The sequence below is a fragment of the Parambassis ranga genome, chromosome 13 (genome assembly GCF_900634625.1).
Source record: "Parambassis ranga chromosome 13, fParRan2.1, whole genome shotgun sequence".
Lineage (NCBI taxonomy): Eukaryota > Metazoa > Chordata > Actinopteri > Ambassidae > Parambassis > Parambassis ranga.
The window spans coordinates 23,053,167-23,068,520 of record NC_041033.1 but is presented as its reverse complement, the minus strand read 5'-3'; the positions used below and the strand labels follow the sequence as shown (position 1 = coordinate 23,068,520).

The window sequence follows — 15,354 nt, the reverse complement described above, 5'->3', positions numbered from 1 at the left end:
CCTCCAAGCTCAGAGACATGATGCACAGTCTGCCTCTGTGAGCTGGAACAAACCCAGCACAGTGTGTGTTCTTTCTGTTTCTCTCTGAATCACAGCAGGTGAAGCCAGAAACTGTTGACTTTATATACATCTATCACAAAACACACAAAACACCCCCCCCAACATATTAATAAACAGCAGCTTCATGTTGCTGCAGGATGTGTGCGGTCGGAACATTGATCAGAACATTGATCAGATTAAAAGATGGAGGCGAAAATGTAGAAACAGCAGAGCTGATATGTCGCAACTGCAGTCTGTGGGTTTCCACTCTGTCCATGTTGAATCATCACAGCTGGATGAAATGAGGCTGTTTTAGTTTCCTCAAGTCGTCTTTAAGACGCTGCAACATACAAAAATCACATCTTTCTGCTGTGCTGTTCTCTGACTCCTGCAGAGAAGCAGTAAAACCCTGCAGCAAGTCCTCGGCACACTGAGGCCTGCAGGAAGACACCGCTGCCACGGTTGAACTTCATGTTAACGTGTGCTGTCGTTGAGATTCATGTTACAAAACAACATGCTAATAAACACAAACTGCTATAATTTAAACTTGAATGATTTATTTGTGAATTTATGTTGTTTTTAGTGGCATTTTTACAGTGTTCCAGCTGTTTCAGTGTGCGAGTGTGTTGATCCCTCATCATTGTATCCATAAATTAAATGTGTGTGTGGATCAAACTGTCTGATGACAGACACACACTGCTGATGAAGAACGTTGCCTGTCAGAGGGGAAGCAGTGCATATTTATTAAAGGCTTTTATTCTGAAGGACTGAGCTGTGCAAGTGCTGCTATCAGCAAATCAGAGTTTTAATACAGTGCCGAGCAGAAATCCCCCAGAGGGCTGGACCTGACTGCTGCTCTGATAAAGACATGAGCAGAGACGGCACATGAGGAAGACAGAGTGGAGGACGCACAGAGTGGACATGGGTCACAGAGCGCTGCTGCTGCTTCTGCCTCTCTGGATCTCAGGTAGGACTCTGCTCCATGATGAACGTTTATCTCTCAAAGTGTCTGAAAGAGGATCAACCTGAGGTCCTCATTCTAAAACACTCAGAGACCTCTGACCTCACTCTGAGTGCAGATGAAACCTGCTGCATGAATTCATCAGCAGACTGATCTGACAGAGTAAAGTCTGAAATTAAGGATTGGCGCCTGAAGCACTCGCAGGCTGTCGTGCGGCCAAGAGCAGAAAGCTTGAAGCTGGTGTTATCTGGGCTGCTGGTGTGCGTCTTTTTGCTGTGTGTTATTGTGAATAACATGAAGGAAACTGTTCAGCATGCTACTGTTGGAGTCATTGGAGTTATCAGATTTATAGGATGTAGATAAGAGTTGGGCTGTTACAGACCATGCATCTGAAAGCTCCTCCCTCTCCTGACGTGACAGCAGCCGATTTTCATAAAGATCTATGAGAAGAAGCTATTGAAACCATCACGGCTATGGAAACAAAAGTCATGATGTGGTCAAATGTTAGAGAGCAGCCTTATAAAAGAGTTACTGTCATGAAATGGTTCATAGAATGAAAATATTACACATATCATTTCTGAATTGTTTCTGACTTTACATGTTTTTATTGTCTTTCAGTTTTCAGTGGATCAAAAGAATCTTTAGGGGAACAGGCCCTTTCACAGTCAGTCAGTAAGTCCTTTACCCTGATGAGGGCTTTTACTTCCTGTCAATCAGTCTCAAGTTGCAGCTGAGCTTTGTTCGGGGCTGTGTCCATCAGCGTGAACTCAGCAGTAATGGGGGGTGATTCTAGAGTTACTTGGGGCCCTCAAACCAGCGTTCATCAGTCTTATATAATAAATAATCTGACACTAACAAAAATGTAATGTTTTACTCAACACATTTATAAAACAGAAATGGAAGGACGTATGTCAGCAGACAGTAGCTAGCAAGGTAGCTAAGCTAAAGTTGGAGTAGGAGAGTGGGACATCAGCTTCATCAAAGATCTTTGCATCACCGAAGCAGAGTGATTATTAGTTTGATTGCTGATCAGCTCGAAGGAGCAAGTTAAGAGGAACCCAGTCCTGAAGTGCAGAGAGAAGTGGAAACCATTACAGATGCTGTTTTACAAGAGCCGTGCTCTGCAGATGATGAGGATGATTTTCCTTTTTCATGAGAATAACATGAAACCTTTTTGTTTTTCCCAGAATGCCCTGTGAGTGCCGCTGTAGATGTGGTGTTTCTGGTAGATGGCTCTGGAAGTGTTTCCCGACAAATGTTTAAAGACATCTGCAGACTCATCTCAGCGACAGCCGGGGCTTTTCAGATCGGTGAAAACAATACCCGGGTGGGTTTGGTCCAGTTCAGCACCGATGCCCGCACTGAGTTCAACCTGAAGGATCACCTGACACGACCAGCGCTGCTGCACGCCATCAGCTCACTGTCAACGAGAGGAGGAGACACTATGACAGGTGAGAGCTTAGAGGAACTTAATAACTGTGCCATTTTGCATTTGGCTCACTTCGCAGTTTTACAAACTCCTCCTAGGGGAAATGTCCGACCAAGGACCAAAAACGCAGCACTTCACGTCACATGGTCTGGCTGTTGACCCTTAGCCAACACACCACAAATGGATGTTTATGGCTGCTTCTCCCACATACAGGCATGCTGAGCCTGTCATTCTGAAACATAGCGCCACCTACTTACCCTACCCTTCCCTGTTAGACCTACAGACATGAAACTCGGTGAACATATGTATCACCTCTAGTCGAGAAAAAAGGAGGGAGATTAAAGAACACTTTAAAGTGATGTGATGTCAGGAATATACCTCTAAGGTGAATCAAGCATCTCAGGAATTTTACATGCTATCAAACACAAATGTCCCTTTTATTTTAACAAAATAAAAAACAAGGCTGGCATAGATTTCATTGGTGAACAAATATATCAAGATCTCAGGAATTAAAGTGCAATTAAAACCCATTTTTCAGTGTCAGTCTCAAACACTGCTTAATGAGTGCTTAATGAGAGAACTGGCATCTTGTCTGTTGCCTAGGCTTTGAGCTTTGCTGTGTGGTGTGATGGCCAGGCGGACGCACTGATGCATGTGTTCATTTGCGAGTCCACTGCGGTACTGGTTCTTCAGCACGTTCATTGTTGAGAGCGCACATTCACAGCGGTGGGTTGTGCCAAACTTTGTCAGAATGTGAAGTGTGCCTGCTGCTGCAAACTGGGAGCACGGCGATTTCATGTTATTTAGGCTTCTACCGCTGGCAGAGTTTTAATAAATGAACCGCAAACTCAAAGTGAAAGCAAAAACTCTTGTTCTTGTGCTGCAGCTCTGAGCAACGCAAGGAGCAGGCTGTCAGTGTATCGTTGCCGTGGAGACGTGAATTACATTGTTTAGTGTAATAATGAGCTTTATCATTCTACAATTACTCAAACTTTTGAAACTGTGAAGTGAAACCTGTCCGTCTCATTGGTCCAGGCAACGCCCTCAACTATGTCTTCAAAAACAGTTTCACTGAGGAGGCCGGTGCCAGGACGGGTTTCCCCAAAGTGCTGGTGATCATCACAGATGGCGAATCTAATGATGCAGTGGAGGGTTATGCCAGGCTACTCCGGAAAATGGGGGTGAAGATCTTTGTCGTTGGTATGTAGCCAGAACAAGTTAATGACATTCTGCATCTTACATTTTCCTTGAGCATTTAATATTTTAACAGTAGTAATAATACATCCCGTCTCCCGGTGTTTAATGTGCACATAAATGACATAATTTTGTTCTCGGAGCGCCGAGAGCGAGAAGCATGGAACAGCCTTATGAAGTCCCCGTTTACAGCAGCTTGCAGGAAAAACTGATAGCAACCCAGTCCAGCTGTTGTATTTGTGGGGATAATTCAGAGTTTAAGGATTTTTGAATATGGCTGAACTACTTCCCGTGATTTTCAAAACCACAACAGAAACAGTCGATCAACAGGTAAGAGGGAAAGTTTCTGTCAACAAATACAGGCCCACAGGCTTGTATGGGAAAATGTCTATTTTTATTATATCTTGTAACTTTTACAACACATGCTCACTCATAGGTCAAGTTACCCACATGTATATGACACTTTTGGTAAAATAAAGTGTTATTGTTCATAAAACATCAGAGGAAGTAAAGAAATAAAGGCCATACCAAGGATTGACCCTAAATCTGCTTAATTTTCATCACAGATGGCTTTCACCTTGACGGGGTCTGGTTTCAGTCCATCAGCTGTGAGCTTTTGTCCAAAAGAGTTTACTACAGTAACACCGACGTGGCATTTGTCCAGGTTTAGCTTTGGCTCTAAGGCTTCAGTCATGCTGTGCTGTCATTGATGTTGTCCACCATGGCAGCCTCCAGGCCCTCATATGTTTCAGCCTGGGCAGACACAGTACCAAAAGGGAGCCTGAGGAAGCAGTATCTGCCAAATATGGTACTAAAGGTTACATACTTCAGAACCTAATATGCATAGCCATGGCCTTTTGCTGCATTTGGCCAAGCTCAGAAGAGCGGGCTATATCTATTGCCTTGTCTAGAGTTAGCATGGGGCAACACTGAGGCCTGAGTAGTTTATGAGTACTTGAAGCTTTAGTTTAATCTCTGCTGCAAAGTGCTCAAATGACTCAGGGCTCCTTTGCATCTTTTCGTGGAACTTGTACCAAAACATATGGGGCTAGCTTTAGTAAGGCATGCATACATTGCATGTGTTGCTTATGTCCCATCCTTTGTCCCTGAAACATTATATCAGTGCTTATAATGCATGAATGACCTGCGTTTGGCAGCTGCATTTACCACAGCTTCATAACGTGTCTTTCAGCTATCAACGATGCTTCAAAAGAAGAGATACAGCTCATGGCCTCCACACCGCACAGCAGCCACATCGTTTGGATGGACCACATTGATAAAAGCCATAATGAAGAGAGAAACCTTATTACTCTGGTGTGCACCTGTGTTGATGAACAACTCAACATACTCATCAGCAGAGAAGGTGTTGGAACAACTATTTTCTCTCTGTCATCCTGTCCCTGTTTAAACGTGTGACAGTTTCAGCTGGTGGTCTTTATGCACATCTGTAATTCTTTTTATTGCAGTTGTTGAGCCAGCCTCTAACCTCCAAGTCCTGGAGGTGGCCTCCAAGTCCATGCGGTTGACTTGGGACGCCTCCATTGGAGACATTTCAGCATACAAGGTTCAGCTGATCCCCAGGATGGCAGACAGCAAGCTGCAGGATCTGTATGTGGGCCCGACGCAGACCACAGTGATGGTCAGAGACCTGGCTCCAGACACAGAGTACCAGATCAGTCTGTTCGCTCTAAAGCGCCTGACACCCAGCGAGCCTGTCACAGCCATGCAGAAGACGGAGCCAGTTCAAGTCTCTCTGGGTGAGTTTCCACACAGGTTGATTTTTCATGCAATCCTCAATAATTTCAGACGGATCATGTTTCTCCCACCCAGAATGTTCCCTGGATGTGGATGTGAAGGCTGATGTCGTCCTCTTTGTGGACGGATCCTATAGTATCGGTTTGGCCAAAGTCAGAGCATTCCTCGAGGTCCTGGTGAACACCTTTAACATCGGGCCAGACAAGGTTCAAATCAGCTTGATCCAGAACTGTATGGACCCTCATGCCGAGTTCTACCTGAACACCCACCATGACCTGAATGCTGTGGTGAAGGCTGTGAGGACTTTCTCGTACCGTGGCGGCTCCACTAACGCCAGCAAGGCTTTAAACCACGTGAGGGAGAAGATCTTCCAAAGCAGCAGAGGGTCACGCCCCAATGTTCCCCGTGTCATCATCCTCATCACTGATGGGCAGTTGTCTGATGACTTTGAGGATCCAGCTACCAGGCTTAGGAACGCAGACGTGGACATCTTTGCTGTGGGTGTTAAGGATGCTGTTCGGTCTGAGCTTGAGGCCATTGCCACTGAACCTGTGGAGACCCACGTGTTCACTGTAGAGGACTTCGATGGTTTCCACAGGATTTCCAAAGAGCTCACACAGTCAATCTGCCACAACATCTACCAGAGACGTGAGTCAGATTTCCGGATTCAGATTCGGCCTTGTGGGGTGGAGAAGAAAGATACTGTTTGTTTAAATGGGACATTTAGATTTAGAATATGGCAGAAGTGGTTCACAATATGAGTACTATAATTTGTTAGTGGGAGTAGTTTGTTGGGTTTCAAGCACATGCTGCACCACTAGCAGTTAACTGCATCAAATTAAAGAATAACCAAAACATTCCTCACTGCAGCACTGTTTTCAATCTGCAGCTCTTTGATGTGGACAGAACCTGTGGGTAGTTTCATCGATCAAATCAAACTCTCCTCATGCTGTTTCTCTTTCCTCTCTCATTGAGTACAATGGCTCGAAACCTACTAAACATGAGCAGCAGTTTTCAGATGGTCTGATTTTAGATTTTAGGTATAAATGAGTCCACCTTTAGCATCTCTAAAGGCGTCTTCCTCCTCTTCCAGAGCTGCTCCAGCCAAAGACCCTGTCTTTCTCAGAGGTCAGTACCAGAAGCTTCAGGGCATCATGGGAGATTGATGTCAACATGGTGGAGTCCTTCTTGGTTCGGTTCGAGCCAGCAGACGATGCTGATAGCCATTACATGTCCATGTCTGTGCCCGGGGACACCCTCACTGCCCTCCTTCCCCAACTCACCCCCATGACCCGCTACAAAGTTAACATCTACGCTCAGTATGAGAAAGGGGACAGCCTACCTGTGACTGGCCATGAGACCACCTTGAAAGGTACCAAATTACGATTTGTGATGATGAGAGCACAGACATAATTATCATCTGAGGTGTTGATGGTTTTATCTTGAGGCTGATAGTTGATGAAAGGTTTCTTCTCTGATTTCCTCCTCAGGGCTCTGCGCTGACAACACACAGAGTCCAACAGGTGAATTGAGGAACAATTGACAACAGGAGAAGTGTTGTTGTAGAATACACTTCATGTGTTGGTCCTTTGTGCTTCTGTTGAACAGAGACTGATGAGGTCAGGTTGGTGGGAGGAGCCAGCCGCTGCGCTGGTAGACTGGAGGTAAAGGAAGGTGAAGAGTGGAGAGCAGAGTGGTTCTCCGAGAGAGACCTGAAAGCAGCGACTGCAGTGTGCAGACAGCTGGACTGTGGCTCTGTTCTTTCCATAGAGGCAGGAAGTTACCCATACAAAGTACAGATCCACTGTTCAGGTCAGTGTCTTTAACTGTGATGGTAAACTTTGTCATGAAGGAGGAGACATGAACTGTGATGAGAAGACTCAGAAGCAGAAACATTTGCTGCTGGATGGAGGAGAACATGGCATGAATGAACAGATTTATATTGTTCCAGTAACACAGATAGACTCACAGCTCTGTCTCCACACACAGACTCTGTCTGCACCTATTAGCTTAGACAGAGTTGGTATTAGAGGTTACAAAGACCCAGCACAGCTTTCAGCCTGATGAAGACATCTTCATGACTTATAGGTCACAAATGTGTGTCTAGTGATCAATAATTTTAACATTCGGAAGGAGAACAGTAAACAGTCCGACAGTGGGAGGAAGGAACCCACAAAATGTATTAACCCAACGGAGCTCAGGAACAAATCCATGTTTTAACCTGTGTGGTTCTGTACGCAGAGTCACAGGATAAACTTCTACCTCTTCTCTCTGCAGACTCTGTCAGACTGGTTGAAGGGACTAACATGTGTTCAGGCAGACTGGAGGTGAAGTCTGACCAATCCTGGTCCTCAGTGTGTGAAGATGACTTTAACCTGCAGAATGCAGAGGTGGTCTGCAGGGAGCTCAGCTGTGGGGCTCCTTCGGTCTTCAAAGGGAGACTCTATGGAGCAGCAGAGGCTCCAGTGTGGATGAGGAGGTTCCAGTGTGGAGGCCATGAGTCTGCTCTGCTGGACTGTGGAAGCTCACAGTCCACAGAGAACAGCTGCTCAGCTGGAAAAGCTGTTGGACTCACCTGCTCAGGTACAGCTGCAGCTTTCATTTCAGGTTCTGAACTTCTCCTCTGTTTCAATCACTTTCACTAATCAATCACTTTGATCAGATCCTGATGATGTCCGCTTGGTGGGAGGAGCTAACCGCTGCTCTGGTAGACTGGAGCTGAAACACAATGGAGAGTGGAGGGAGGTGGACATATCGTACTCTGACTGGACCCTGAAGGAAGCAGCTGTAGTATGTCGATGGCTGGACTGTGGCGCCCCAGCTTCAACGTCAGGCAGAAAGAAGTCCTTAAAACATCCTGTGTGGAAGATCATCCCTGACTGTGTTCAGTCTGAATCTATGATAAAAGATTGTGTTGTCTGGACCTCTGGGAAGTCCTCCAGCCTGGAAATGTCCTGCTCAGGTAAGTCCACGAATGTCTCTCATGGTAAAGTGATGTTACTGTGTTCCATTGTCCACAGTTGATGACATCACACTGACCTGTAACACTCTCCACAGACTGCACCTTGATGCTTGGTGGCAGCAGCAGATGCTGGTTGTCTTACTATCTCCCACCTTTCCTCCAACTTTTTACTACCCAGTCATGAAAATGGACCACATGTTCTGTCTGTCTGTCCTTCTGCATCCACAGACTCTGTCAGACTGGTTGAAGGGACTAACGTGTGTTCAGGCAGACTGGAGGTGAAGTCTGACCAGTCCTGGTCCTCAGTGTGTGAAGATGACTTTAACCTGCAGAATGCAGAGGTGGTCTGCAGGGAGCTCGGCTGTGGGGCTCCTTCTGTCCTCCAGGGGGCGCTGTATGGAGCTGTGGAGCCCTTGGTGTGGTCCACAGAGTTCCAGTGTGAAGGCAACGAATCTGCTCTCCTGGACTGTGCCAGAACCAGCTCAGCTAGAAGCAGCTGCTCAGCTGTTGGACTCACCTGCTCAGGTTGAGGAGGAGCTGCAGCTTTGAGACAGTTTACTGGTCGACTTCCTCTCATCATTATTTCCATGTTTCTCCTCAGACAATATCAGGCTGGTGGGAGAGAACAGTCGCTGCGCCGGTGACCTGGAGGTGAACATGTACACAGAGTGGAGACCTGTGGGTGTTGATGGTGATGAATGGAGCTCTGCAGCTGCAGCATGTGTGCAGCTCGGTTGTGGTTCTGCTGTGTCAGCAAGTCAAACAGAAGGTTCTTCAAGCAGACCTCTGTGGGGGATCAGCTCCTCCTGTGTCCGGACAGCATCTGTACTCAAGGAGTGTGTACTGATGAATGACACGACAAGAACCAGTCTTAGTCTCACAGTGATCTGTTCAGGTGATCCTCTCACTCTGTGTGTGTCTCAGTGTCTTCTGTCTGCTTCCTCATGTATGAATGCATGGATCTTCTATGTTCCACTTCACACAGTCCTTCAGCATCGACACACACGGCAGCTTTGACTCAACACATCCTTTCATTTCTCTGCTAGTTTGGCTAATCTTCTCCTCTTTGGTCATAGAGCTGCTTGCTCGCCCAAACATCTCCCTCTCTTACTCCACTGACGGGGTCTCCCAGGCCGAGCAGCAGGGCTTTTGGGTGCTCATTGGCTCCACCTTCGGCATCATGTGCTCCGTCGAACCGCAGTACCAAGGAGGTTCCTTCCAGCTGATGTTCACGTCCTCCAACACAGCACAGAACTACACCCTGCCAGCTGTCAATCACTCCGCCCTCTTCCTGTTCTCTGCTGCAGACCACACCCACCGAGGAACCTACACCTGTGTTTATCACAACCACGTTTGGTCCCGTGACTTCTCCTCTGTGAGCCAGCCGCGCTCTCTGGCCGTCTTAGGTAACTTCATAGAGTCCAGCAGGAGCTGTGACGGCCACAGGATAGTTTCAGTGCTGAAGGAAATGACTGTGACAGCACATGACCACATCACGTGTCTCCATCTGTTTCAGCCCCTCTGACAGAGCTGATCATCAGGGTCACTGTGGTCCTGCTGGCTATGATGTCCTCTATCACTGCCATCTGCTGCTACTATAAGGTACTGCACGTGTTGTGTCTGATGTGTTCAGTTGAAGGAGAAACGTCATTTCAGGGATTATAAGACGTGTTTGCTGTCGTATCTTTCAGCCGAAGCTAGACTGACCAGAGAGCAGAGATGATGGTCTTGGAGGATCCAGAACTGAAGGACCTTCAGACGTCTTTGACCCTGAAGAGGACCTGAACCCCCCTGAGTGTGTCTGCTGAGCTCCAGGACGCCATGACATCACCGTTAGTGTTCCAGGTGCAGCTCAGCTCTCATATTTGTCATGATTCATGGAACGTGTGTATTGTTCCTTCACACAGTTGTACATCATGTAAATACTGACAGCAGATGGAGATGAGTGCTCTGGATGAAGAAAGCTGATGATGAGTCCATTGTTAAAGCACAGGAATGTGTGTGTGTGAATTTTCGATGAGTTGGCGCTCTGCTTCCTTCAAATAACTGTCAGATTTTTCTGTTTGTGCAGTTTGTCTCTCTTTTTTTATCTTTTGACATTGTTTAGGTTTTCCAATAAAACCTTCCACCGGAGCTCATGGCTGACGCGTGTTTGTAAGATGTGTCCCCCACAGTTTGTTTTCTCAGATACAAAAGTACAAAAATAATAATGTTCCAGTAAACAAAAATAAAAAATCAGCACGGCCATAAACATGTAAGAAATACATCCACATGCTCTAAAATAGTATAACACAAACTTAACATGGTCAGGAAACCGTGAGCTCCTCTAGGCTCTCGGGCCATCTACCTTCTATCCCTCAGCTCAACTCTCAACTCACTTAAAGCTACAAGCACGTGTTTATTTTACTCTGAGCTCTCACCAGCGTAACGACATGAAGTAACTAAAAGTTTCTTAATAGAATACTCTGACCGTGCAACAATAACAATAGTGCAAAATTAGGGCTGGGCAGTATGACCAAAATTCTATATCACAGTATTTTTATGTTATTATAACGGTTTCTGGTATTTGATGGTATTTTCTCTCCTCATGCATGATGTGTTAACTGCACTAATTGTGAGAAGAATTACTGCAGTAGAGTGGTTCCCCTGTTCCAGGTCATGAGAATTATACAAAAAAATCCATATTAGTATAACATGTAATACAGCAGGGCTGTGGGTTATTATTTAATATCGAGTAGTATCCTGATTACTTGAGGCTTTTTCGTCAGTTACCATTAATGAACGATCATTTTTATTGTTTTAAAAATAATTACAAACGATGTGTGTGTGTGTGTGTGGGGGGGGGGTGTTAAGTTATACTCAGCTTCACTCGTGGCTTTGAGTGAACGCAGACTAGATGAAGGAGGTGGAGTGACGTGACATATGCTTGTTAAAAACTCCACAAGGACAGAGACATCTGTTTGTGTTCCTGAGGAGGCAGAAATAAGAATAAAATCCGTTTGGACCGGACTGTTCATACTTCATGAGAAACAAGTGTGTAGAACTCCTCATACGGCTCCACTGCAGCATCACACACACATACAGGTTCAGAAGCTGTTCCGCTGCTGATCATCTGCAGAAGCAGCAGTTCAGGTGAACATGTATGAAGCGGAGATATTTGGGAAAACAGGCAAAGCTGTGAAATCCCAAACAGTAGCACCATCGTCCCTGCTGTCCAACGTGTCTGTTCACCTAAACTGCTGCTTCTGCTGCTGTTCAGCGCGTCAAAACCTGTTTGAGTGAGTGCGATGTGTGCTGCAGTGGAGCCGTGGGAAGAGTTCTACACACATTTCTAGCTGATAACTTTCAGCCAATCAAATCTGGGCATTTCAGGTAGTGCGACTACAATACAAGTTGCAGACAGATTACACACGTGAAAAGACGAGAGAAAAGAAAAGAAAGACAGCGATACACCGGGGTTAAACTGGGCCAGAACGGTCCAGTACGGCATTCCGGCAGCTTCTATAAATAGATGCGTTCGGAAAACAATTAAACAGTCTTAAAGGGAGTTTTTCCTTGCCACAGTGCTCTTAGGGGGGTTCCTGTGAAGCGCTTTGAGACAATGTCTGATTGTAATATGCGCTATATAAATAAAACTGAATTGAATTGAATTGAATAGTAATGTTGTAATTTTTCGGAGATGCAGGTTGCAGTCTGGTTGTTCCCGTCATGCAGAGATTCAATACATCAACCAGTTAAATCCCCTTTCCCTCTCACACACTCACCACTTTGTTCTGCTGTAACTGTGCATGCAAAGAAAGTTTAGTACAGGGCTCAATATCCAGCATTGGATGGAGGAGGAGAGGACCCAAGCACAGGATTATAGATTATTTGCAAGCATACTGAATGGAAATGAGATTTGAAAATTGTAGCTGGCATAAGTTATGTTATCTAGAGGGGGATATGTAGAAAAGTATTGTTCAAGTTAAGGAAATTAAAGAAAAATGTTGTCTGAAGTGATAGTGTTTCCAGCATTGCAATGAACATACTTGAAAATAAATATTATGGTGAACATTATATAGGCCTAAGTAAAAAACATACGCCCCCTCCTTTCCCCTTATTTTAAAATGCAACCCTACTTTTATGTAATTAATGAAAGAACATTCTACAGCTCTATATTATGTGACGAAAATATTGTCAAAGTTTTTACATTGTACTGTATTGTACTGCCGTTTTGGTTCCATGCATATTGGTATGTATATATTTATCTCCTAGCCCCTAGTTCCGAGAAATTTTCTCTAACTGGACCTCTTCAACTTGAAATTGAGTACCCCTGATATAGACCTTACTCATTTGAAATAATATCAAATCATAAATGACTTCCAAATAAAACCTTTGATTATCCAGCATCACCTGATTGTAGTGCTGCTTCTCTCCTGGCTGAGCTGGACGTAACAGAGCTGCAGACACTTGGTTGTGGATTTCAGTCAGACGGAGTCCTCTTGGTCCCTGTAGGAACTCTGCACTGGCTGTTGGCAGGACACTGCAGATTAGAGCAGCCAGAAACGAACAATAACAAAACATGTCAAATTAATTTTATTAATTCATGAATCCAACGTAGAGATGGAACAGATGTAATTCTGTGCCTGTGGTCTGGAGTCATATCGGTGCGTTCTCTGTGTATTGTAGACGCCACGCTGTGACAGCAGCAGACTGTGGTCTCTGAGAGCCTGAGGGGTTCTAATCCTCATCACCGCCTAATCTGAAAACACTGCTTCCAGTTGGCACATGTTAATGTGGGAAATGAGATAAAAGGATGACAATAACTGGGCATGTTTCCTCATTCATGTCATCATAAACTGTTTGAACTTTGTCATAGTTCATAACAACCAAATATTTCATGTTAATTCTCTTCAAACACAACGAGCAGCGGTGAAAACTTCCGGCTACAGGTGCGGGGCTCTGCTAGCATTAGCACACATGCTATTCCTGCTGGAAAACTGGGTCAAACTCACTTAAACGTACTCCACAGAGACTCTTTTAACACTCTGAACATGTCAAATAATCTTTAACAACATTCTGGTAGCGTCTCAACCAACAGTTTACCTGAGAAATGTGCAAAAACGATCCCAACAATGGCTGCGCGCGATTCACTCACTGCTCAATGAGGGCGGAGACACAAGCAATCGAGCGCAGATCAGCAGATTCAGTCATTCAGAGGAGCACAGATAACACAGAACACAACAGCAATGGTCATTTTCTTCACACTTACTGTGTTTATTGCTCAGATTAAGAATAGTTTTCTGTTATGTTGTTAGAGCGCACCATGATAAGACATGGAGCTAACAACACAGCAGGCTGAGCTAACTGAACTGCATTTTAATGAATGTAATCAAAAGGTGCAACAATCACTGACTGTAAATTACAGCCTATCACACATTAGGAGAGCAGGACATGACCTCTGTGTGCACACTGTAAGAACAGTAATACTTACTATGCAAGTCACAAAAACCATGAAAATCTGATCCTGTGAATCTATAAATGCTTAAAGTTAAAAATGTAAGTGATGAAGGCCAACTTCACCATAATGATAAAACCCTGGATACAGCCGAGGCCTAGAGGCATGAGTCAAAAGTAAAGACAGACAGATGTGGAAGGGGTTTGTAAAATTGGTGAGATTGCATTTTCTGTCACCACCAGGCATCACACTGTGTGAGTAAAACACACACACTGTGTGACCACGCTAATGTCTCATTAATGATGCAGATGCACCCTATCGAGGCGTGCCTTCAACCTGATGGCCTCTTCTCTGCTCCACTGCTTGGACACCGTGTCCATCTTGCGTGCAACCGGGTCCTAAATGATCATTCTCAGATTTTTTCATTTGAAATGACGAACAATGTGCACAAAATAACAGATAGATTACTGTTGCACAGTGACATGATGAGACCATGCTGGTTCCCAGGAATATATTTGAGACCTGAAAAGTCCCGACATGATGCAGAGTAATGAGACAGTGATGAATCCCTGGCTGCTATGAAGAGTAACATGGCTCCTAATGATCTGCTTTGCTGTTTGTTTCTGTCTGTTCCAGTCTGCAGTGTCCTGTTTAGCAGAGGTCCAACAGGGACCAAGAGGACAAAAATCTGGCTGAACGAAGAGTGAGAGGAGCTGCTGACACACACTCTATGATGACTCTAAGAACAGGACGCACACACCCAGTCAGTGCAAAACTTATATTTTATTTATTGTGACCATTGTAAAAAGCTGCTTGTTAAAGCTGAAAGCAAAGCTGCTGTAATCTGAAGCCCTTCTCCCAACAGAAAGACCTGAAAGTCCTCTTCAGGGTCAAAGAGGTCTGAAGGTCCAACTCTTTCCTCCAGCCTTCAGTTCTGGATCCTCCAAGACCATCATCTCTGATCTCTGGTCAGCCTAGCTTCGGCTGAAAGATACGACAGCAAACCAGCTTTTAATCACTGAAGTGACGTTTCTCCTTCAACTGAACACATCAGACACAACACGTGCAGTACCTTATAGTAGCAGCAGATGGCAGTGATGGAGGACGTCATAGCCAGCAGGACCACAGTGACCCTGATGATCAGCTCTGTCAGAGGGGCTGAAACAGATGGAGACACGTGATGTGGTCATGTGCTGTCACAGTCATTTCCTTCAGCACTGAAACTATCCTGTGGCCGTCACAGCTCCTGCTGGACTCTATGAAGTTACCTAAGACGGCCAGAGAGCGCGGCTGGCTCACAGAGGAGAAGTCACGGGACAAAACGTGGTTGTGATAAACACAGGTGTAGGTTCCTCGGTGGGTGTGGTCTGCAGCAGAGAACAGGAAAAGGGCGGAGTGATTGACAGCTGGCAGGGTGTAGTTCTGTGCTGTGTTGGAGGACGTGAACATCAGCTGGAAGGAACCTCCTTGGTACTGCGGTTCGACGGAGCACATGATGCCGAAGGTGGAGCCAATGAGCACCCAAAAGCCCTGCTGCTCGGCCTGGGAAACCCCGTCAGTGGAGGCAGAGAGGGAGA

At 45.4% G+C, this 15,354-nt stretch overlaps 2 protein-coding genes across 2 annotated transcripts in view; one reads left to right on the top strand and one right to left on the bottom strand.

Moving 5' to 3' along the window:
* Window positions 1–13,491, bottom strand: part of LOC114444610 (immune-associated nucleotide-binding protein 12-like) — a 34,508-nt gene extending 21,017 nt beyond the window's left edge. Inside the window, exons 1-2 of the mRNA XM_028419328.1 lie at window positions 13,426–13,491; window positions 12,733–12,862 (exon numbers count right to left, since the gene is read on the bottom strand). The gene's annotated coding sequence lies outside the window, so the exon portion shown is untranslated. The remainder of the gene's footprint in view (window positions 1–12,732; window positions 12,863–13,425) is intronic.
* On the top strand, window positions 911–10,191 carry LOC114445174 (collagen alpha-1(XII) chain-like). The gene is made up of 17 exons (XM_028420132.1): window positions 911–1,006; window positions 1,619–1,672; window positions 2,188–2,451; window positions 3,465–3,629; window positions 4,816–4,986; window positions 5,090–5,380; window positions 5,454–6,026; window positions 6,472–6,750; window positions 6,869–6,901; window positions 6,987–7,190; window positions 7,656–7,961; window positions 8,041–8,340; window positions 8,569–8,865; window positions 8,942–9,235; window positions 9,417–9,746; window positions 9,857–9,942; window positions 10,032–10,191. Exons 1-17 carry the CDS (start codon window positions 925–927, stop codon window positions 10,044–10,046), a joined length of 3,744 nt encoding a protein of 1,247 aa, XP_028275933.1. The 5' UTR covers window positions 911–924; the 3' UTR covers window positions 10,047–10,191.
* Window positions 13,492–15,354: the final 1,863 nt, after the last annotated feature.